The following is a 23,791-nucleotide window of genomic DNA, read 5'->3' as shown; positions in this document are numbered from 1 at the left end:
AAACATAAAGGTCTGGAGTTAATGAATGTATTGGAATCTACCCTGCCATAAGGTAGGGGTAGCAGTCCCCACGGCTAGAGGGTAACGTCCTCTCTCTCTGAGGTTGCCCACACTCCCCCTCCCCTCTCTTTGAATAGGAGGAACTTTGCCTTCGATCACTGCCGGTAGAAAAAAAAAATGAATGAATGTATTGGTTTATTAAAGAATAAAAGGCCAGGGTAGCTAGAGAGTAGTAACTGTGAATCTGATATAGGGAGCAGAACTTACACAGGGAATTAGAAAAGATTGTAGACAAGGGCCCAATCAGGTAGAATTTCATATAGCTCATGGAAAGAAATCTGAATTTTATTCATAGTGTAATTGGAGGCATGGAGATGATAAGAGGTTGGTTTAAGATATGTTTGGAGGTGGAACTTACCAATGGGTTAAATTTGGAGGATGAGGTAAAGAGAGAAATTGAGGGGGTAACGGTAGGTTTTTGGCCTGAGTGGTGGAGTGGATGTTAGTAATATTAAATCAGAAAAGCAAGTTATGGGGGGAGGAACATACTCAAGAGGGAGAAAGAGCAAGTAGTAGGAGTAGAATCAAGAGCCCTGTTTTAGATGTGTGAATTTTGAGGTTTATATTTGATATATGGGCGGGGAGGTTAAGTAGGCATGGGGTACAATCAGGACTATAAATTTGAGGATCATCTTCAAATAGATGACATACTTATCACCAGACTCTCCTCACTCAAGTAACTAGGAGGTGTTAAGTGTTCTTTCACCTAATAACATCCTGTGGTTATACTAATGACTATTTTTCTTCATAATACCTTTGACAACAGGTGTGGTCTTCCCTATACTCTGAGTCTCGGTCAGAATTGTTTCTAAGCATTCTACCCCAAAATTCTCTAACCTCCCCAATCTCATATTTTATATTCCCTCATCCTTGACCAGTCAAAATAGTGATTATCTTCTACCTTTCTTAAGTATATTAAATGTATATTTTATCACTTTGATTTCATTAACTGTAAATCTCTCAATGGAAATCTGAGAAGCCCTTATTTCTTTAAATGGTAATACACAATTGATTTAAGGGATCAGGAATTCTACAGTTATTTTTATAATAGCATAATTATAGCAGTTTAATCTAAATGCTAAGTGAATGTTTTGAGAGGAGATAGATGTTGAAAATTAAAATACATTAAGTCCTAGTGAGGTGAAAAGGCAATTTTTAATTTCTGCCCACAAAGATTTCCTTCAGTGAATTGATTACAGCAGCTGAAATACTGGTCATTTCATCTGGCCCACAAAACGAATTATTTTTTTGGCAGGGTGGGGTATCGAAATTGTGCCTGGAAATATTGAATTCCTTAAATGTGATATACCTACTCTGCTTCTGCTGAAGGAATCTCATCTTTCTCTCTGATCCCTGTGGTTTGGGTTTGGTTTCTTTCAGCATGATTTTGAAGTCAGAGGAGATGTTGTCAATGGAAGAAACCACCAAGGCCCAAAGCGAGCAAGAGAATCCCAGGACAGAGAGGTAAACCCTCCTCCCCCATGTTGCCAAAAACCCCTCCCACCCCTCTGCATTCTGGCCCGTTCGTTCGTAGAGATGGTCCCATTCATCTTGTGAGGGGTGTTAACATACTCACTGCTACAGCACCAGGAGGTGCTTTCATCTAGATTATGTTTTAGTTCTCATAGCCCAACAAGGTAGGTAAGTATTATCTCCTTTTTTATGAATGAGAGAAGTTAGAGGTTTAGAGAAGCTGTGTAATTTGGATTCCAATCTGAGGTTGAGATTTCAGTTGATAAGTGGCAGAGTTGGGATTTGAAGCATGTGAATCTAAAGACCTTGCTCCTTTTTACTTCACCATAGTGTCTTTCCTCAGAGCAGTGTGGTAGGTGCTGTGAGGGCCTGTATACAGCCCTGTCTGTGGGAACACGCTTTTTTTTTCTTTAATCTTCCCTGTCACCCTCTGAGGGGGCTGCTACTCTGCCCCTTGTTCACTATATTCCACTACTGTAACACTCAACTGTATTTTAACTAATTAATAATTTTACAGCAACCCCATGAGGTGTGTACTATAATCATGCCTATTTTTAAAGCTCAAAGAGGTTGCTTATATTACCCAAGCTCACACAGCTAGTCGTGAAGCCATAAGTCGAAGTTGAACCCAGGCAGTCTAACTTTAGAATCTGAGCTCTTAATGACAGTACCTTTGTTTCTTGGAAAGTTTTAGCAGGTTTCACAGAGGAGAAAGATAGGGTATTTTAATGAACAATTTCCAAATGAAGGAGACCAGAGGCCCAGGAAGACACAGTGACTTTCCCAGGTCATACTGCAGCAGATGATGTAGTCAAAATTATGTTGTTCTCTCAGGGAGAAGTCCAGGCAAGATTTCACACCTGCCTGTCAGGCCTGGGCTGGCTACTTTCTCAGGTCACTGACTAAGCCCTTACATTCCTGGCCTGCAGTCCTTCCTTTTGTGTGCACTGCTGGGCATTTCTGAACATCCCATATGGAGCACCTTCTGTCCCCGTAGAGAACTTAAGAGGGAACCAGTAGAGGTGATTTTCTAAGGAAAACTGCTCTGTGAGAGCTCTGAACCCTCGGGGTCAGCCCACCCTCATCCTATGAGCTTATCAAGTAACTTCCAGATGCCAAGAAAAGCTGCTTGGCTCTATTTCTGCTTCTGCCTTCGCAGGGGAGCTCTGTATGAGCCAGCTATTTGTTTTTATTCCACTGTATGCACTGCAGAATTAGTACCAGATTCTGCCCTCCTTCAAAGGAAATTGCAATGTTTTGGATTTTTCCTGCACTGGGGATGGCAATGCTGGCAAGTGCCTGGACCAAGCAAGGACATCCTGAAGATACTAAATGTCACCCTAGTATTTTCCTGAGGAAGAAAGATGTATTTGTAGAGGTGAAACTTCAAATTTCTTATCTCATAGCTTGACATTCTCATCAGTGAGTGTCAGCCTAGATGTAAAAATTCCTAATCTTTTATACTTTTCACAGCAACATTGGCTCCAGCTGGATGCCTGGGAGAACTTTTAGCATTATGAGCATCTAGGTCCTGTCAACAGGTTGCAGATGCAATTTATACAGATAGTAAGAATGGCAGAGATGGAGGCTGTCACTTAAAACAGAAACAGACTTGTCCTACTGTCCTTTCTTATTCTTCTAGCCATTATGTTTTTAACTTCCTACTTTTTCTCTATCCCAGTCCCTCTTGTTTGAAGCAAGGGGAGTTCTAGGCCTAGGCAATTTTCTTTTTAGTGGAATGGGGAAGAAGGCCATGAGAACAAGGGTTACCCAGCTGATTTGGATTTCTGTCACAAACTTAGATGTCTTCTTTTAAATGATTCCCAAGTCCTTCCCTAAGAACCTGTGCCAATGCGTGTGTAAGGATTTGCCTGTCCAACACAGTAGCCACCAACCACATGAGGCTGCTTAAGTTTTAGAGAACTAAAATTAAATAAAGTATGAAATTTAGTTCCTTACTCACTCTAACCAGATTTCAATGTTTAGTAGCTGCATGTGACTTGTGGCCACCTTATTAACACAAGTAGAGAACATTACCATCATCACAGAAAGGTTTTTGAATAGCAATTTTGAGCACTGAATGTGGAAGAGGCACCTAGGAAGTACAGTGTGACCTGTATCTTTTGGAAACCGGGTAGTCAAGTTAGCTCAGTGAGAACAGGCAAAACCAGCCTTCACTTCTAGATTAAAAACTACTTAGGAGTTTGCCTGAAGAAACAGTGGCCATTGTCAGAGCACTGTGAAGGCAGGAACAGATGTTCAGGGAATAGAAGAAAGAGGAGAAAAGGAACATGTACACATAAAAAAATCAGGGACATGTCTGCCAACCAGGGTCATGGTTGGTATTGATGTACCAAGTCTAGGTAAACATCAAACTTCATCTAACAGCTTGAATTTCTTGTCATCTAAGCCTTTTATTAAACATAAAGGAAGACCAGTTTTTCTCTTCTCATTTGTATTAAGAAGTGACATCACCTGCAAAGGTCATCAGGGAAGAGCCTGGGCCTGAGTGGGGGCAAAGAGCTCAGCCCTTGAATTACAATGACTGTAGAATAGATCACCTACATGCATACTTCAAAAAAGCCTTCTAAAATGTATCAGTGTCTGAACATTGGACTCACTATCTCCGGGAAGTAGGAGAAATTGTCAGATGGTAAAGAAAAGGAAAAAAAAGTTTTTCATTTTTGAGGCTTCTTTATGTTGTTTTTTAACTGTTTCGTTTTCTCCATGTTTCTATCCCTTTCTGCTCCCAGATCTTCAGAGGCCTAGAAATCTGTTGCTATGGGCCCTTTACCAACATGCCTACAGGTAAGAGACTGAGAGAACTGCAGAATCCAGCACCAGCCTTTGCCTCCCATAGTGGAGTGTTCAGGAGAGATTGCCTTATTGGGGGATCCTCAGATTAGTGAGGTGTTCTAGAGGTTATTCTATTTCTCTACCACCTGTCAGACAGAACTGTACTAATGTTGCCCTACAGCAAAAACACTATCCCTGTGCTCCTTCTCAAGAGCTAGAAGGCATCTAGGATACAGTATATTCTGTACTCAGATGGGACAGAGCTGCTCTTACAGCCCTTTGGGGGGAAAATAAGAGAGTTGTATCACTACTTGAAACCAATATAATACTGTATATCAACTACTTCAATTTTTTTTAAAAAAGCTTTCAAAAAAAGGTAGGGAGAAGCTAACTTTGGGGCTTGTAAATGTCAAGAAGGAATTGTGCTCTTCCAGACCATCTTCATTTGAGACAGAAGAAAGCACAGCAGCTGCCTAAGCGCTGTGGGCCTAGGGCCCCACATAGGCCCAGAGCAGGGGAAGGTCTTGATGAACATTTTCTAATTAAAGTTGACACTGAATGATATGTTACATTTAGGAGGCCATGGGTCTCAGCTCTGAAATAGTGCAGCACTGAGGCCCTGGTGTGTGTATAGATTTGGGTTATTCTTTTCTAACGTTTGCCCACTTCTGCCCCAGGGATCAGGTCCTCTTATTCCTCAGAAGATGGCCTTGGCATCTGGTCAGGGACAGCTGAGTGGCAGCAAGACAGCCTGGCAAAATAATTTTGCTTCTGTCTTCTTTATTGGTTATTGATCGGATCTTCATGAAATTTCCAAGTGCCATGCAAAGGTTTCTCTCCTTTTGCTCTTTGGTGTAGTGAAAATCAGGGCCCCTAACAGGGTGCTTTTGGAGGTGTGTCAGTTGAGTTCAGTCAGACAGATAGGAGCACCTCAGTAAGTCCCAGAAATGGGTTTGTGGAAGAGTCACGCAGAGGAGCCCAGGAACCACCCATTGTTCAGTTCTGCTGATTTTTCCAGTTGCAAGTAGAACACCTCTACAGTCTCTTCTGATTTCTGTTGCCCCAAGTGTATTGATTCCAACTCAGCAGGTAGCCTTTCTCTGCTGATGTGCTCAGTCTCTGTCCGGGATGACATGTATTTTTCTTTTACTGAATGAATTATCCTCCTATGTCTTGACATTTACAGTAATTACCAGTAAGTATGGTGCTCTCAGTGGCCATGATTATCAATTACTAACACAGAATTGGGCAGAGAAGGAGGGAAGGCAGGCAGGTGTTTCTTCACAGCATCTTAGCCAACAATTTAGCAAATTAATGGAAATTAGATCTTGGATTTTTTTTTTCTTTTGAACTGTTTTACTTGAGAGACTGTTAAACCTTATCTACCCAGTGGCTTTATGAAAACTGGTAACCAGAATAGGTAGTATATCACTGGCAAATTGACTTACAGTTCATTCCCCTAGCACAGATTCTAGTTCAAGGCCTTTCCATCCCTTTGGAGCAGAGATGAAGATTTTCCCACTGAGAAGTCTTTCTTTAAGCCTTCATCCAAAGGAGTTAAGGGGTAGAGGACCCAGGTTAAAAGTGCAGATTACTGTAGGGATTTTAAGTCTAAATGTCCTATTTAGATCGGCTAGAGTGGATGGTGCATCTATGTGGAGCTTCTGTGGTGAAGGAGCCTTCATCATTCACCTTTGGCAAGGTAAGCGTTTGGTACCCTGTCAGAGGGAAAGGACACAATATTCTGTCCTGTGATTGAGCAAGGCTAGCAACCATCCGTCCCTGAAGCCTCTCTTTGCTCTAAGCCTTGTCTGACCACGTACAGGAGCCAGAAGACTCCCATCTTAAGGGACTTTTGAACTCCGAATGTTTAATAAATTGAGGGAGGGCTCTCTCCTCTAACCCTTCCTTTTTGCCACATACCCTTTCCCCCTTTCTGTGGTTGCCCCAGAGCAGTCTGCTTCAGCCAGCCATCCAGAAGTGGTGAAGTGACTGTTCCGAAAGTTCTGCTCTGATAGCCTCAATACTGTTTCCTCCCTGGGGATACAGGGCACTCACCCAGTTGTGGTTGTGCAACCGGATGCCTGGACAGAGGACAGTGGCTTCCAATGTGAGTCTTTCTGTAAGCCTTCATCCAGAGGAGTACGGGGTAGAGGGCCCAGGATAAGTAAGAAGATTACTATGGTGATTTTAGTCCTGTTAGATCAGCTGGCATGCATAGTGCACCTATGTGGGGCTTCAGAGGGCAGCGCATGTGTCTGTGTCATATGGGGTCCTGAGGGATGTTTGATTTACCACCAGTTACACATTCTACGTGCTCAATAAGTATTTGTTGAGCAAATGAATGAATGGCTAAAATGTCCTTTTAAAACTTCTGTTATTTATTTTGTATTATACAAGTAATACATGAATTATTTCCACTGGGAGGGTTAAATGTGATTGTTCATCACATAAAGCATAAATAAGCACAAACATAATAATTGCAGTAATCCCACCACTCAGGGATGATATCACCATAAAATTCTTCCAGGCATGTACATGTATGTATGTGCACATATTTTACACAAATATGATCATGCTTGCCATACTGTTTTGCTTTCTCACTTAAGATATTGCAAACATGTTTTCACACCATTTAATTGCAATGCTCTTTGCTCTCTGGTGACTTTTGCTTTAACATGTTAATAATGTTTCAGAAGCTGTGAGCTTTCTGGCAGTCACTCGTCAAGCTTCTGAGTGAGGTCCTGTGTCCTAGAGCATTGCTCAAGATCAGTCATTTTGCTCCTACCTGAGTAACCCTAGGGAACTGTACAGCCAGGTTCCCAGAGTGAATTGACATAAGTCTGGTGGGGGAAAATATGGATTGATACTAATCTCTGCTTGTGTTCTCTGTCCCCAGTGATTGGGCAGGTGTGTGAGGCATCTGTGGTGACACGAGAGTGGGTACTGGACAGCGTAGCCCTCTACCAATGCCAGGAGCTGGACACCTACCTGATACCCCAGATCCCCAGAGAGAGCTGCTGCTGATTCCAGCCAGCCGCGTGTGTCATGTGTAGGGCCTGTCTTCATAGGACCCCAAGAATGAGCCTAAGAAATGGCCCTTTTCTAGGCCCTGGGTGCTCCACTTTAGTCCTTCCACAGGCCTGGTTAATAAATATTTTATGTACATCAGCTTGAAAAGAACTTCTGGCTATGCAAGGGTCCCTTAAAGATATTCTGCTTCCAGTCTCCCTTTGAATCTGCCATGAGCACAAAATTGTGGTAATTTTTCACCTGAAAAGAATTTAAAACCATTTAAACCCCACCAGTTGAGCAAGATGCTGATTCATTATTTATCAGCCCTATTCCCTTTAGTGGATATGTTGGCTTAAGAGCTGGAGGCACAGAGTTGCTGGCCTTAGGAGAAAAGCTGCTTCCCTAAGTTTGTTTCTCTAAAACCCTGTGTTCATAAAGGCCAAGAGTCAGACCCTTCAATGGGAGGTGAGTACTTAGGGATATGTGATGTGACTTAAAATCAGAACAGTCCACTGGTAGCTCTCAAATGTTGGAGTGGAACATTGGGGAAGGAATTTTAGTAGCAGGTAATGGATATAAATATGAAACTTGAGGGTTAATTAGAAGAGAGGGGAGTCATGCTGACCCTGATCTCCACTAAGTGTGGGCTATAGTTGCTTGATTTCTAATGAATTTCTTAGCACTAATGTGCTCTGAAACAGCAGAATCTCTAAGAACTGGTGTCCAAAGAGAGTCTTCTAATTCCCCATTAGTAATAAATGAAGTGTTGTAGCTCTGATATGTAACCCATTCCTCTTGAAATACAAAATCTTGGTTATGAATATTTCATGTCTACAAATGACAGATCCCACCAGGAAAGGAGCGGTTGCTTTCCTTGAGGTAATTTTTTCCCTTTGCCTCCCTGTTGCTGAACTGTACAGCTTCATAAATAATTTCGTGTGCTGAAGGGAGAGAAAGTGTTTCTCATAAACTCATTATCCGGACTGTTTATAGCTGTTGGAAGGACTGCATCTTCCTTAGCCCCCCAGTGTGTGAGGGCAGTGCAGACTTGATTGTACAAAATATATTCTGTAAATGTGCTGTTCACCTGCAAATAAACTTGGTAGCAAACACTTCGGCGAGTATGACTCTTGAGGCTACAACTTGCAGGCTTTCTCAGAGCCTTTTCACTGCACTTCTCCTCGTCTATAAAATGGTGGTGATAACACCTACCTTCTAGGGTTGTTGAGGGGGACTTAAGTACCTTTTGTATTCATTTTCTATTGCTGCCATACCAAATCATCAAATTGTCAAAATTGTCAGTGACTTAAAACAGTACCCATTTATTATCTCGCAGTTCTGTAGGTCACGTCAACTCGGCTCAGCTGGTTCCTTTGTTTTGGGTTTCACGAGGCCAAAATAAAGGTTTCAGCAGGGCTGTGTTCCTTTCTAGAGGCCCTGGGGATGAATCAGCTTACAAGTTCACTTCACGTCCTTGGCTGAATTGTCCCTTAAAATTGTAGGACTAAGATCCCTAAAATTCCTTGCTGGCTCTCAGCCAGAGGTCATTCTTACCTTCTGGAGGCTATCCCCATTCCTAGGCTTATAACCCCCTATCTCCATCTTCAAAGCCAGCAATGGTTGGTCAAGTCTTTCTCAAATTTGGAATCTCTCTTACTTCCCCTTCTGCCTCATCTCTGCTGCATCTCTAACTCCTGTCGAATAAGTTTATGCATTTATGGGCTCAGGTGGTTAGATTGTGCCCACCAGGTAATCCAGGGTGGTCTCCCCCATCTTAAGGTCCCTAACTTAATTACAGCTGCAAAGTTCCTTCATAGCAGTACCTAGTTACCGTTTGATTGAATAACCGGGGAACAGAAATCTAGGGAAGACATCTTTGGAATTCTGACAACTCCTATTTAACATGCTTAATCCACAGATAAAAGTCTGTATCATCATTTCTTGGTCTTCACACTGTTCTGAGCTTAAAATCCTCTTTAAGTCAGAGAATGAAATTCCTACACAATTCAGTACTGCCATATTTGTGAAAAGGGTGGGTGGGTGAGGGAATAGTAGAGAAAATGGACCTGTCATTACATTTTTATCTCATTTAGTTTTCATCACAGCCCTATGAGGTAGATAATGCTCACCTCATTTAGAGAATAGGAACTGAAAATACAAGATTTTGCTCAGTTTACACAGCTAATAAATGACAGCCCAGAGATCTGAATCCATGCCCTTTCCATCCCATCATTCAGCTATCCACCTGCATCAGTCACTGAGTCCAGGTCAGAATGCACCCGTTAAAGCCTCAAGGGAATTTTGGGAGAGGAGTGGATTGTGAGAGGAACTAGCACTCTAGCTTCTTTTATGGATCATGGTAGAAGGCAGTAGAAGGTTCCTGCCTCCAAGTGGCAGCTCTGGGAAAGCAGCCCTGGGCAAAGGGACATACAGGGTTGGATCATGGCTTTTGTTTTCCAGCCTCTCATCTTATGCTTGCTCATCTTTCAGTTGTCAGAGCCTCCGGGTTCAACCTCATCTACAGCACGATCTCTCTAGGGCCCATGCTAGTTTCCTGTCTACCTGCCAGGGAGTCCACAGGTTTTAGTATCAGCAGTTAAGACAGGCAAGAAGCAAGTGCTACTGGCCCGTATTCAGTCACTTCCAGTGTCTCACTTCCTGTGACAGACCATGGCTTTCTGGGCCCTGGGGGTGAGCCAGGCCACAGCCTGCTGCCCCCATCACTGATGAGTTAATAGGAAAAGCAACATCCATCTTAGTACAGCCTACCTTCACAGGAATCCTGGGGGAAAGCCTAATGATGACACACATTAAAAACTTATCTTTAATTGTCTCTCAAGTTATCCCAACAAATGTCTACTCCATCTGTTTTTCAAGTTGGGCATAACCTTTCCTGGAAGTCAACTTCTGGCTGTGGATGCATGACGCTTGGCCAGGTTTAAGAGCCTTAACTCATGATGGAGTAAATCTACTCATTCCTTTGACCTCTGGCTTTAAGATGTCCTCCCACTTGTCCATCCCACAATCTTTAGCTCTCCCTGGGTACAGCAGCATTTTGGGAACTAGTTCCTGTACTGCCTTTATCTCATTTCATCAAATGAACTTCTGCAAAGGAGCAGAAAAGGCAGGAGAAGAGGAGGGATTATCAGGAAGATTCAGGGAAGGGGCCTAGAGAAGAGCTTGGTAGATTATCTCCCTCCTGAAAAATGCAACCAGAGTCATCAACAAAGTATCAGCTCAAAACATGCAGGAGAAAAAGAAAGGAATCAGTGTTGGGATGGCTGGAGCAGGAGTCAGGCTGCCCAGAATGTATCCTGTGAAGGCTGTGAGGAGCAGATAAGGGGAGCCCCAGAGGCAGGCAGGCAGCACAGAGAAGGGCAGGGTGATGGGGAACTGCAAATCTACCCACAGAAACCTGAGAGAATGGGGCTTGCTGGCCAGGGACCAGGGGGGCTTGCTTATCAAAGGCTGTGAAATGGCTGAGCCAGAGGCCCCTTCACCATACTTCAGAGATGCTTAACTCCCTCAAACAGCCTGTAAATCTGCTAATAATAAGGAGAAAATTAAATAAATGAATCTGGGCAAATAGAAAATTAAAGCAAACTGGAGACAGCCAGCTCCTGTGGAGAGCAGGGATTGGGGAGGTGCAGAGGTTGCTGATCCTGAAATGTGTCTGAATGAGCAGGAAAATCTAACAATCTGAGAAGCTAGAAGGAGTGGAGAACTGGAGAAACACACATATTATGGGGGCCAACAAACAACTTTAGAGATCTAGTTTCAAAGACCAAGAATGAAAAGGCATGCAGCATAGTGCAATGATTCTCAAACCGTGGTGGGGTAACGACTCATCTGGGAACTTAATGCAAGTTCTAGGGCCTCACTGCAGACCGGCTGAATGGGAAACTGGATGGAGCCCAGCAATCTGATTCTGAAGCAAGTTCAAGTTTGAGAACCTCTGGCTTAATGTAAGTGGCTGCTAACTGGTATAAAATGTTACCTATGGTTTATGCTTTTGTCTTCAAGCAAGGTAGATCTTCCTTGTTGTGGGTTACTAGTTCTTATCTATAAGGTTCCAGCATCTGGCTTCAGTTGACACCAAAATGGCCCTTTAAACAAATACAAAGCAAAGGACAAAGATTAAATTCTATCAGCAACCTAGAAACAGAAGGGCCAGACTGCTTAAAAAACCAGCTAGAGGTTTAGGAGGTTTTATTAATATTTAAATTGCAGTGAAACCACAGCTGCAGCCTTTGACTCTAACATGGAGATATGCAAATGTGGCTTTCTAAAGAAAGGCAATTTCAGACAGCCCTCAAGGTAACAAGAACAAATAAAACAAATGATTTTGTAATTTATCTTTATTGACTGATGGAGAGCAAGGCACAGACAACTCTTAGCCAGTGAGAACCAGCCCCCAGTGGGCTCTCTGAGGGAAGAGAAAGCTGGCCTGGAGGGAAAAGGCAGGCAGACCCAGTGAGTGGTGACGGGAAAAACCCAAGGAGGACACAACAGAAGGAGGCAGATGGAGATGACTAAATTAAAAGAAAAACTGAAACTCAGCCCAGGGGTCTGTGGACCATGTGATCTTGCCAGCTCTCAGAAGCAATAATAGTAATAATTAATGACTATCATTTGCCACATTCCTACCAAGTGCCATGCATTATTACCAACATGCAAATGAGGAAAATGACACTGAGAGGTCAAGAAACTTGTTCAAGCTCACACAGCAAAAAGAGGTGGCAAAGCATTGGTTCAGAGATTTGTGTGACGCTAAATGTGCTGGGAACCAGCCCTGGGAGGCAGTAGTTAGTACAATAAGGTTAATGATTAAGGGGAGGCTGTGTGTGGGTGTGCGCATCAGTTCACCTGTGCTAGAGTTGTGGCAGGGAAGCAAAAGGATGCGTTTCTAGCCTTCAAATTGCTTACTCAATAGGTGAGGCAAGAAGACCACAAAACCTTTGCAAAATTGTGCCTTCTGGTTCAGAAGCCTTTTGGGGACAGTGGGGGGACCTTTGGGTGAAGCATTTCAAGCTGGCCTTCAGACCGTGGGTAGGATTTGGCCAGGTGAAAAGGAAGCCAGGAGATTCCAGAAGTCCCAGGTAAGAACCCCTACCTGCCAGAAATGGGGGAAGGAGCATCTCAGAAAAAGATTAGTTGAGTCTTCCAAGGATAATTTCTCTGACCCATGCAGTCTCCCCAGACAGCCATCCCAAGTCAAAACCCAGTCTCGCCAGTGTCTCGCTTGCTGCTCCCTTTCAGGCACCCTGGCCACCCACAGATTTTGCTCACATTGTATCATCCTCAGCAAGTCCTCTTCTGCCATCTCTGCAGACCCAAAACCTGCCCACCCCACCTCCACAGAGCCTTCCCCAGGTCTTCCAGGCCAGAATCTCTCCCCTCAGAACACCACAGAAAATTTGCTTTATTTATGACACTCTCTTCCTTCAGTAAATTACTTGTGTACATACTCTTTTTTTCTTATTTGTCTGGAAGGTCCTTATGGGCAGGATTAGTATTTTATTTTTGTTATAGCCCAGCTCTGTACCTGGCAGTTACCTTGTTAGGTACCCAATGAGTATTTGCTGAATGAATGAATGAGTTAACAGATGAATGGACTGAGTGAAGGGCTTAGCCAAGTGCTAGCCCCACCCTCTAGAACTTTAGTTCCTGGAAAACCAGCCACATTCTGCCATTGGGAATGCTAATTCCCTTCATTTTCTCCCACTCATTTTTCTAGAAGCCTGATCACACCAAAACAGTGTAAGATCTAAATGTCCAAGAATCACTCTTCCTCTTCTAAAACCCTCACCTACAGATTTCCTTGATTCTCTTTTGTCTATCAGATGCCACTCCTTGTGATTAATCAAACCAACACCCAACCAGAGATCATCAGCTTCCCCTATCCATGCATCCTCCAGCAAGGCCTGCTCCAGGCTGCATACTGGAGACAGGTAAGCTGCTGCCACCATCACTAGAGAATAATTCGCAATGTTCATGGTAATCCCTTTGCAAGTTCAAAGCACTGGCACAACCACTATTTCTCTCTCCTCACTTGTTCCTGGGAGTTGGCTAGGGTAAAGATTGCTATCCCCACTTTATAGGTGACAAAACTAAGGTCTAGGGCTTTATCAAAGGTCACCCATTGGATTGGTGGCAGAACCTGGAACTAACTACTCCTAGGACTCCCTAGTCATTAGAACACGATGAAAACACTCTCATTATGTTGTCTGGGCTGTGTTTTGTCTGAGAGGGAGTGTGGACTCCAGTGGATGAGGGGCCAAGGAATATAAAAAAGTTGTGACCCTGTAAAGTTTTCTCTGAGCATTGCCACAGCAGTTGGCACTGGTTAATTACAGAAGTTTTTTTCTTTTTTTAAAAGCATTACCACATGTCCTACATTAGGGAAGGGAAAAAGAGGTAAATCTGAAGGTAACACACAGGTAAGCAGATGTTTGCTCTCGTCTCTTGGAAATGATAGAAAACCAAACGATAGTGTATATTAGCAACAGAGACTCAAATTACAATTTATGTGGGTCTTCCCAGCTGTTAGACTGTAGGACTCTGCAATAAACTAAGGCCAAGTAGGTAGAAAATCATCCTTTGGTAAAGCCTGTCCCAGGGTCCAGGCGAGGGGAGGACTCTCCTGGAGGCAAAGGGCTTGTGGGGGCTGTCTCAGGCCTTTCCACAGCTGCCAACGTGAAAGCCTGCTGGTGGGATCGTCCCCAAGGCCACGGAGTACGGAGCTGCCTCTGCTTTCTAACCAAATGCCAGAGAACTTGAAAAAAAAATCACAGGGACTCAAAAGGTCATTTCCTAAAGACGTAGCCCCAGGGCTGTGCTGGGGAAGGCGGTGATGATCTCCCCACAAAAGCCCAAGCCTTTTCCCTTTGGCTAAAGTGCAGAAATCCTTGTCCCCTTCACTCCGGGCCAGTTCTGGGCTTTTCTCAGCCTTGAGCTCGTCACCCGCCTCCATTCCTCCTTGACTCTTTGCCTACGTTTCAACAGCTTCCCTGTGCCTCTCTGGAGGCTGTGGTGTGTGGAGATGGGCAGGGAGATACAACACCTGAACCCAGAGGTGGTGGTTGTGCATTGTAAATGAAATAAATGCCATGGAATTGTACACCTTAAAATGGTTGATTGTATGTTCTGTGAATTTTATGTCAATTAGAAATAAAAACTGAGCTCCCAGGGAGCTCTTTGGGGTAGGGAGAGAAGCTGGGCCTCTCTGAGGCTGTGAGGGTTGAGGCTCCTCGCTGGGGGTGGCAGTGAGTGACAATGGGAAAGCCAGTCTGGGCCTCCCCCCTCCTCTGCCAAGACCAGATGGGAACTGGGGCTAGAGAGAAGCCCAACTGGGGCAGCGCAGAGGTCTGGGTAGAAGAGAGGCACTCAGTGAAAGCCGGAAGGCTGCAGCCGCCGCTCATTTGCATCATAAGTGATTGGTTTTCCCTGATCGTCCCTCATTAGGACACAATGGACAGTTGTTTGCCGGTGCAGCAGATCCATTTACCACAGGAGAGAGGAGACACAGCAAGAGTGACTGATGGTCATAGTGGGGGTGCAGTCAGCCTTCCTCCTCTGTGTGCCAAGTCTCTGGGACTCATTCTCACACAATGACAAGGGACTTTGGAGAGCAAACTAGTCCCTTCATTTTACAGATGAGGAGACTGAGCTACCAAGAGGATGAGACTTGCTAAGGTCAAACAGTGAGTTCATCGCGAACTAGGACATCTAGAATCCTCAGTCTAAATTCTAGACTCTCATTCCAGGGTTCACTGCACTTGCCTGCAATACTCTCTCCATTCTCAGCTTGCAGTTCAGAATCTCTGTGGTCTTTTTCCTTCTATTCCAGGCCTTGCTTTCTATCAGTTTTCAATCCTGTGTCTATCGAATCTCTCTGTATCTTTTTCTCTTGGTTTCCAGCATCCAGAATAATTACTAAACTTCTGATTAACCCCTGCCCTAATAAGGGTGGGCCTGGCAGGAGAAACAGCAATTTTGAAACTGTCTCGTGTTTGGGGGGATAGGTGAGGGAAAGAACAAATATGTGTTGGGACATACTATAAACTAGGCACAAAGACAGACACATGACACAGCTTATCTCATTAAGCACTTTCAATCTTGGAAGGTAGGTGTGCTTAGAGACAAGGAGAGTGAGAGGCTCAGACCGGTTGGGTAACATGCACAAGAGCACCCTGCTGGCAAATGGTAGCTGTCTGACTCCAAAAGCTCCATTCTTCCATCTCACACTCTGGCACATGGGTTGAAGCAGGATAATGGGGCCCACAGATTCTGGTCTCAGAAGCACAGCCTTGCTGAAGGAGGCCCTTTCTTTGTTCCTGCCTAGACTGTACCTGCCTCCCCACCACTACTGTTCTACACTCTGGCTCCCGCCTTCCTCTGGCCTCTTCTGCAAGGTGGTGAAGTCTCAAATGCAAGCTTTCACCCCTGGGGGGCTGGGGAGACAATGATCAAAAGGGAGAAAACTGACAAACCTAGACCCAGACTGTGGAGGTCCCCCTCCTGCTGACACCCCCCTCCCAGTTCCTTGTCTGCCTCTCCCCATTGTGGGTCAAGCTTGCCAGCATCTGCGTCTGTCTCATTGTGCTCTGGGGGAAGGGAGAGTCGGGGGGTGAGTGGGTGGCTGTGTGCATGAACATAAGGCCTCCGGGTTCATTCTGACACTGAAAGAGAAACTCACCAATTATTTGTCCAACCTCATTAATATGCAGACAGACATCTGTTATTTAGGAGTACAGCAGAGGCATTTTCTTGGGAGGAGGTGCACTTATGTACGTGCCCCTTGTTTCTCCGGCTGCTGCAGGGTGGCTGCTTGGGAATCACCCCACCCGCCTGAATCTGGATGGAGCCTCCTCTCTCTCTGACCCTTACCCCCAGTCATGAGGAGAGGGAGTCGGGGACTGTCTAGAGATGGAGAGAGACCTGGTAACCCAGAAGGAGAAGGTAGGAGAGAGGCTGCACCATATAAAGGAAACGCCTTTGTTAGCAGATAGGGAATGGGGGGATACTGCAGAAGAACTGAACCCCTTTCCTGGGGAATGGAGTGTAGAGTAGGTCGGAAGAGCTCTACTCGGTTTGCCTGCCAGGGTCCTGGTGTGTTGTCCCAACAATTCCTCCACCTGCCAAAGGAACCTCAAGGACATAACTCCTTACCCCCACTTCCCTGGACCTGCAGGACCAGTCTGAGCGGATCTGGGGTGGGTGTCACTTTGGCAACATGGGGTCCTCACCGAGAGACAAGACTTCAGAAAAGGTAATGGAGTTCAGAAAAATGGGAACTAGAGGATCTCAGCCTTTGGAGTCACTAAAGCTCCATTTCTCAGGATAGGTGTGGAAACAAGATACAGTGACATCCCCCTTCCTGTCCTTTGACCTTCCTACAGCCTCTGAAATCCCCAGCACAAGGAACCCCCTCCAAGAAGCCTTTCCTGATTCCTTCAGGCCCAGTTCAGAAGCACTCAAGCCTGGCTAAATTGTAAAGATAAAAGATTGACATCAGCTCAGCCCCCTTTAAAGAGTCAGCTTTTCTACATCCTTTCTCTTTTCTGATTCTTCAACAACACGATGAGGTAGATATGGTGATCATCTGCCTTTTCCAAGTGTGAAGAAAAGGTTTAGACAGGTGCAGGCCCTCAACAAATTCTCCCAAAGGAGGAAGCAGCAGCATGGGGATTCAGACCTTCCAAATTCTGCTTAAATCTTACGCTCTTTTTATGACTGACTTTTCTTGGAAGGCTGGCTTCCCAAGGGGATGACCCTCTGTCAACTGAAGCATCTTAGGGATAAGACCAAGTCTGGGGTCCCCACTCCCACCCTTTTCTTCCTCCTCCCTCCTGGGCAGGCTGATTTTGGAGGTTAAGAAACAGTGAAAGCATCAGAGCCTGATTATTTGTTTATTTCATTAAATGATTAACGAGGCTACATTGTTTCCCAAACGGGTGTCTAATTTGTGGGGAAACAGCTGCAGAAGAGGAAGCTGGGTCTGACTCTGGCATCTGGGGTGGGGGTGGAGGTAAGGTCCCCTCCCACCTGCCTGCAGTGGCCTTTGAGGATCTAAAAACAGCTCCATTCTCTTCCTCCCACCCATTGGGCTCCTCAGCCCAGAGGCACAGCCCCCTCCATGGAAAGAAAACGTCTGGCAACTCAGATCTGCAGAGGGGACCAAAATCTGTTGCTGGTGGTATTGGAAATGTATTAAACTTTGGGGGTTCCTCCAGCTGATTTATCTTCCTAATTATGTTTGCTTTAGACGGATACTGAAATACGCTTGCATTCCCAGAGCGCGGCAGGAGAGGGAGGTTGGGAAAAGATGGGAGGTACAGGGGGTGCAGACACACTGCACTTTGGCAGCTACAGGCCTGCGTCTACTTTGTACAAAAGTCCAAGGTGGAGAAGAGAAGCCATGGCCAAAAATTCCAAATACATGGTAAGGCTGAAGGGAAGGGTCAGTCCTTCCAGACCATAATGAGAGCCACTTAGCTGAGACCCGGTCCTCTCCAACACCCTCAGGGTCTTTTAGGAGGGTCTGGGGTTAACCCTTAACCAGGTCTGTTTGAGAGGATGGGATGCCCAGTGCCCTTGATGCTGTCCCGGAATCCTTAAGATTGGCTGAGATGTACTAGGACAGGGTCCTGTAGGAGAGGGAGGGAAAGGGGTGCCTGATGAGCCAGGAGTGAATGGGATTTCCTTTCCTCTCAAGTCTGTCCCTGGCACAAGGAGAGAAGAAGCAATTTTAAATGACACATCTTAGAGCTGAGTCCTTCAACCTGCATCAGTTCATCCGGACACCCATTCATGCAACAGCCTCATCCAGTCACTTCATTCTCTGCTCGAAATCCCTGGTAGTGGGCTTGCCTCCTCACATCCTCAGCAGTCCTGTGGGCCCTTGTAAGGGCCTCAGTGTACCTTCCCAGCCTTGTTTTCTGGTCCTCCCTGCCATGGCTATCCCAACCATGTCAAACTCTTTATCATCTCCCCATGTTTATATATGCCATACCCTCTCCCCAGAGTGCCTTTCCTATACCTTCCCTGCCTGGTAAACTCCTCTTCAACCCTCAGGACCTGAATCAGAGGACTGGCTCCTGAGGCTGTAAGAAGCTCCCGCAGTCAAGGCACTGTCACACCTAGGGTACTTCTCTTTCCCACTGGGCTGGCCTCCAGAGCACAGAGACTGGTCCTGTCAGAATCCCAAGCCAGTGCCCGGCACACAGTTGGTGCTCAGTACATATTTGCCAAATGAATGAGAGAAGGATGGACTGCGAATCAGGGTCATCCCAGCAGATGGAAGGGTAAGGTCTGGCTCCCCCAGAGTATGTCTGGAAGAACTGGCTGGAACAAGGGGAGGGCCAGTGATGGTTCCTTGGGGAGACTGTTACTGAAAAGAGGCCAGTGGGACCAAAGCCAGGGAATGAATACAGGACAATGTGAAACCAGACTCCTGAGAAAACAGACCAGCACTGTCTCTCCTGACAATAAGAGCTCCAGTTGGCCCCTTCACCAGCTTTCCTTCTCTTGGGGGTTGCAGGGGTGTGACCCTAAACTCAGAGCTGATACTCCCTCCAAAATCAGGGAGCTCAGGATGGAAAGAGGGTGAGAGCCTCTCAGGAGACCCCAGAGTCAAACTACTGTCCCTTTGGGAAACTTCCCTCCACAGGGGGTCAGCTTCTATGATGTGGAGGCTTTCAACGCCCTCCGTGCCACCACCACTGCCAGGGTAGCAGCAGATTCCAGGCTAGGGGTGGAGATGGTGAGCAAGGGGCCTGGACCACTTCAGCTGGACCCCTCCCACATTAGCAGGGCCCCTGTTGGGCTGAGTAATTAATTGCACATCAGTCTACTTTAAAACCCCCTAATGGCTTTAGGATTGTCTGGCTCATTAATTGAGATGAATATTCCCAAGGTATCTCACTCCCCCACCTCTGGCTCCTAAAAGGACACTGCTGATTCCCATGGCTTTTTCCTCTGCTCCATCTGTGAGCACAGACTTCCTGAAACCTAACTTGCCCTCCTGCTGCCTGAGACTGGTAGATTGTTTTTTTAGAAAGCAACAAAACTAAAAGCCACAGCCGTTTTTCATGGACATGGGCTTTATTTGGAGACTGTCAGGGAAAGGCGGGTGGGAGCTAGAACTGGTGGGTAGACGGGGGGGAGGGGCTTCCAAATTCGTTTTTTATTTAGTGCACAGTTGCCTGGAGGTTAGGATGAGTGAGAACAGCTGTAGAAGTGAAAGGAGAGGAAAAGGGAAGGTCACAGAATGGACACTTTCCTTAGGGAAGGAAGCCAGGGCCAGAGTATGGGGACTGGGGATGGAGAGGGAAAGCACCCTTCATATACTGAAACTCAATTAAGGTCACTGCTGGATGCCAGCACCCCCAATCCCCCTTTTCCATCCCAGCCCCCTGCCCAGACACCTGCCCTGCCATCTCCTTCAACTGTGCATGGAGAGGAGGTGGGTACAGATGTGGGGGATGCTGGCGTCCTTCTGTCTCCAGCTCCCCTGCCCAGGAGACTTGCTCACTCCACCTGCCCTGATGTCCCAGCCAGAGTTGAGAGGTCAAGAAGCCCGGGTGCAGGCAGGAGGACAGTTGTTCCCTTCCAACCCTCCTCACACTGTGCCCCACTCTGGCCCCTCACATGAGATTGCAGCTCTTGGCTCGGTCCTTGTGTATTTCACCCTCATTCCCGTTGCCCCGGTCCGGCCGTCCTCCCAGCTGGGTGGATCGCTGCAGTCCCCGGCGTGAGTCAGTGCGGCGCAGCTGCCTATGGCCACGGCCAAGGGAGGCCACTGTGGCCACGTGGAAGACGTCCCTGACGCTGCGCTCAGAGGACCGGGAGGAGCACTCCACGTAGGACACAGCCCCCACCTGCTTGGCCAGCACAGTGCCCTGGAAGGATGGAGTTGATGGAGGAAGTTATGGGGCTTTGGCCTGCAGCTCAGCAAGGGGCAGTGAGGCTGAGGGCTGGGGAGGGTCAAGATACCAGTTCAGAGGTGAGAGGCCAGGGCAAGGGGTAAATCAGGTAGGGTGTTTTCAAATCAGAGATTGAGAGAGGGAGGAGTGAGAGGCCTAGGCTGGGACTAGGTCAGAGGTCAAGGGTCCCACCTGCTCATGTGTAACAGGGATAAGCCTCTGCTTGGACAGCTCCCTCAGTGTGGCCAGGTCGGTCCGCATGTCCAGTTTACAGCCAACCAGCACAACCTTGGCATTGGGGCAAAACTCCTGAGTCTCGCCTTGCCACTATTTAGGGGAAGAAAACAGATTATGGAGGTTTTGAAGGAGGCACAGGGTGAACTCTTGCTCCATGCCAGGACAACACCCTCACATCATGCAGAAACCATGTGCCCCTCTGGAGCAAGGAGGTGGCAGTGTGGGCTTGGTTGAAAGCAGGAGGGGGTATGGGATGAGAGAGCTAGGGTGGGGCTGTAGTGTTGGCCAGAGGCTCTGCTTCTACCTTTGTGGCCATGAAAGGTCTGCTAGCCTGGAACCTTCCCATTTTTACCCTTTCCCAAATTTGTTCCTGGGAACAGACCAATCTGCTTTCCCCTCCCCCACCTGGGAACTGGGGCTGCCTTAGCTAACTTAGGTCCATTCACCATGGGCTTTTCTCATGGAAATAGAGGCCTGGAGAGGAGACCACAGGGCTTTCCTGAGCTCCAGGAGCAGGGCTCCCATCCCCTCCATCTGGGATCCCACACCCAGGGAGATGGGGAGTGTGGATAAGGAATCTCATCAGTACTTCTCTCTGTTCTCCATTTCCACCTCCCCCAGATGCTGCATCCAGCTCTGAGGACTGATTTCCAGCAAGTGAGGGTGGAGGGATGGGGAAGAATGGGAGCTTCACACACTCTCCAGCTGATGGCTATGCCTCAGCTTTCACTCCCTCCTTCCTGGACCGTGTGTTAGACCATGGTTCCTGGTCCGCCTCAGCCTAGCAGTCCTGCTTCCCCAGGCTCCCACCTTCTTGAGGACACTGTCCAGTGTTTCTGGCCGACTAATGTCGAAGCAGATGAGCACAGCATCTGAATCAGGATAGGCCAGTGGCCGGACGTTATCATAGTAAGAAGAACCTGAGGGGACAGACAAGGGTCCTGAATGGGTGGGAGGCCTGGAAGTAAATGGGAGACCTTAGCAATCCTGGTCAAGGCATGCTAGGAGCAGAGAATGGAAAAAAGCTGTTATTAATACTCCTCAAGAAGTCTGTGTTTCTCTGACAAGAGGAGTAGGCAGAGAAGGGGTTATATGGGAGAATACAACTCTCCACTTCCCTAGGGTTTCTCTAAAAGTAATCATTATTAATCTTTTCTAAGTCTTTGAGAAGCTCATGAAATCTCTTGACATTCTCAAAAAATTTTTGCAATTTCTGGGCTTTGACAGACACCTTCCAAAGCCCTCTAGGGTGGCCAAGTAAAAATAAAACCCTCCTCCTTTTTGGGGGGAGAGGGGCAGGGGAGCGCTCTCCCACCCTCTTGGGACTTGATCTAAAATGTCTATATTTAAGCCTAGAGAAGCAGTTCCCTACCTCCCAAAGAAATTATAAATGTCTTTCCTAAACCCAGTCCCATCTCCGAAGAAACACCTTCCAGATGGAAGCCATTCCTTCCCAACTTTCCCACGGAGGCAGAGTCCAGCTGATACTGGGCTTTCTTCTTCAGGACAAGGTTTCTGAGTCTCCACCAGGTCTGCCTCAGTTTTCCTGGCTTTAAGCGTTGGATTGATTTTCTTTTCTCCTAGAATTGGATGGGTGGGCTGGGCTGGGCTGACCTGGAGCCTAAGAGAGGGGTGAAAGTGGAGGCCTTGGAAGTCAGGGTGACCCCGAGGGACTTGGCTACCTGAAGTGTCCCACATGTTGAGCTCAATGCGGCGCTTGTCGATCTCAAAGCTCGCGGTGTAGTTCTCAAACACGGTGGGGACATAACTCTGCAGACACGGATGGGTCAGGATGAGATCCTCTAGCCCTCACCCAGAAATATGCCCTCCCCACTCCCACACCGCATTCAGCCCAGTCCCTGGACACAAGTTGGTCTAGTGTTGAGCAAAGGGGAGGTCTTAGGAGCGGCTGCCTCAGCCGAATCTCCCCTAGGCTCCCAGACCTCCTCCTAGTCCCTTTAGCCCCTTGTTCTTCCCCTCTACAATGCCCAGGACCCCCAACATTCCCCCAGCGCCCCCTCAGGGATCCTCTGGTTCTCCCAAACCCCATTCATCTCACCCTGCTCCCCAATTCCTCCCACTCCAATTCTCTGCAGTCCTTCCAGAGCCCCCAACGTTTTCCTCGGTCCTTCGAGCCCCTCTTTCTCGCTCCTGACACCCATTTCCGTCCGTCCCTCGGCCCCGGTCACCAACCCCCGCAGCCTCAGCAACCCCCCTCCCAAGACGCTGGTCCCTCACCCCGGGGTAGGCGTCCTTGGCGAACACCTGCAGCAGCGCCGTCTTGCCGCACTCCGCGTCCCCCACCACCACGATCTTGCAGCGGCCGCTCTGTCCCTCCATAGTCCCGGCTACGCGCCGGCCCCGCGCGTAGCCCCCCTTCTCGGCCCCGCTGCCGCCTCCTGCACCGCTGCAGCTGTAGCCGCTCGGGCCGGCAACACCGGCATCTCGCGGGCCCGCGCAGATCCCCCGCCCGGGACCGCGGCCCACCCCGGCCCGCCCCCAGCCCGCCGGCCTCGCCCCCGGCCCCGCCTCCCACCCGCGCCGCCAGGGGGCGGGGCCCAGAGGAGCCGGGCGGGGCCCGGGGAAACAGAGTTCCATCGCGCTGGTGTGACCTAAGGGGGCTCTTGCCGACTAGGGGCAGGCCGAGCCCAGCTAATTCGACTGATTTGACCTCCTTGGGGATGGAGTCAGGGCGGAGTTTGGCGAAGTTCTGAGAGGTAGGGTGGGAGCGGTACACACGCTAGGCTCGGGCCTTCTGTGTGCCCACGCGTGCACGCCGGTGTGCTAGTGCGGACACGCGCGGGGGGGCAGCCATCCACTTTCTAAACGGGAGGTGGCGCGAGATGGCAGGGGAAGGAGGAGTCTTTTTGGTTCGAGCTCCTTCCACTTCACGTCCCGGCAGGGAGTCTTGGGGATACAAGCATTTGGACTCCAAGACACCCACTCGGACAGTGGTGACATCATGGCTTTCTGTCCCCATGGCAACGAACACCCTAGTCGGGGTCTGCAGTGACTTAATGGCGGGCCTGGACTAGCAGGGAAGCTCGGACTGAGTTTTTTCAGCCAATTGCAGAATGGAAAGTTTTGGGGAGCTGCGTCCTCTGCCGGATGCTTCGGGAAGAAGGAGATGGGAGGAAGAGGAAGATAGAACTGCCCAGAGTGACAGCCCTGCTAGAGCCAGAGACAAGTTCTGAAGTCATTTCAGGCTTGATCCGGAGTTTAACAGTAATCGAACCACTGTTTTGCATTTGCATGGCATCTTCTACCTTTTAAAAGTGCTTCTT

General features: G+C 47.6%; 2 protein-coding genes across 5 annotated transcripts in view; one reads left to right on the top strand and one right to left on the bottom strand.

Annotated features, from left to right (window-relative positions):
• Positions 1 to 8,477, top strand: part of BRCA1 (BRCA1 DNA repair associated) — a 60,067-nt gene extending 51,590 nt beyond the window's left edge. The window contains 6 exon segments of the mRNA XM_073235643.1: positions 1,441 to 1,524; positions 4,287 to 4,341; positions 5,958 to 6,031; positions 6,379 to 6,439; positions 7,229 to 7,341; positions 7,343 to 8,477. Coding sequence (XP_073091744.1) covers positions 1,441 to 1,524; positions 4,287 to 4,341; positions 5,958 to 6,031; positions 6,379 to 6,439; positions 7,229 to 7,341; positions 7,343 to 7,414 — 459 coding nt within the window. The 3' untranslated portion in view covers positions 7,415 to 8,477.
• Positions 8,478 to 17,291: 8,814 nt separating this feature from the next.
• Positions 17,292 to 23,000, bottom strand: RND2 (Rho family GTPase 2). 4 transcript variants are annotated; one of them, XM_037019791.2, is made up of 7 exons: positions 22,746 to 23,000; positions 22,190 to 22,277; positions 21,937 to 22,087; positions 21,318 to 21,427; positions 20,463 to 20,597; positions 19,996 to 20,246; positions 17,292 to 17,993 (listed from the first exon to the last, which is right to left on the bottom strand). In XM_037019791.2, the coding sequence occupies exons 2-7, from the start codon at positions 22,271 to 22,273 to the stop codon at positions 17,981 to 17,983; spliced, it is 744 nt and encodes a 247-aa protein (XP_036875686.1). In that variant the 5' UTR covers positions 22,274 to 22,277; positions 22,746 to 23,000; the 3' UTR covers positions 17,292 to 17,980. The 4 variants fall into 4 exon arrangements, with proteins under 4 accessions (XP_036875686.1, XP_036875685.1, XP_017511768.1 ...); XM_037019790.2 differs by lacking the exon at positions 17,292 to 17,993 and adding an exon at positions 19,429 to 19,576; XM_017656279.3 differs by lacking the exons at positions 17,292 to 17,993; positions 21,937 to 22,087 and adding an exon at positions 19,429 to 19,576.
• Between the last annotated feature and the right edge of the window lie 791 nt (positions 23,001 to 23,791).

Source organism: Manis javanica, chromosome 4 (genome assembly GCF_040802235.1).
Source record: "Manis javanica isolate MJ-LG chromosome 4, MJ_LKY, whole genome shotgun sequence".
In the NCBI taxonomy this organism is placed as follows: Eukaryota; Metazoa; Chordata; class Mammalia; order Pholidota; family Manidae; genus Manis; species Manis javanica.
This window is presented reverse-complemented; position numbering and strand designations above follow the sequence as displayed.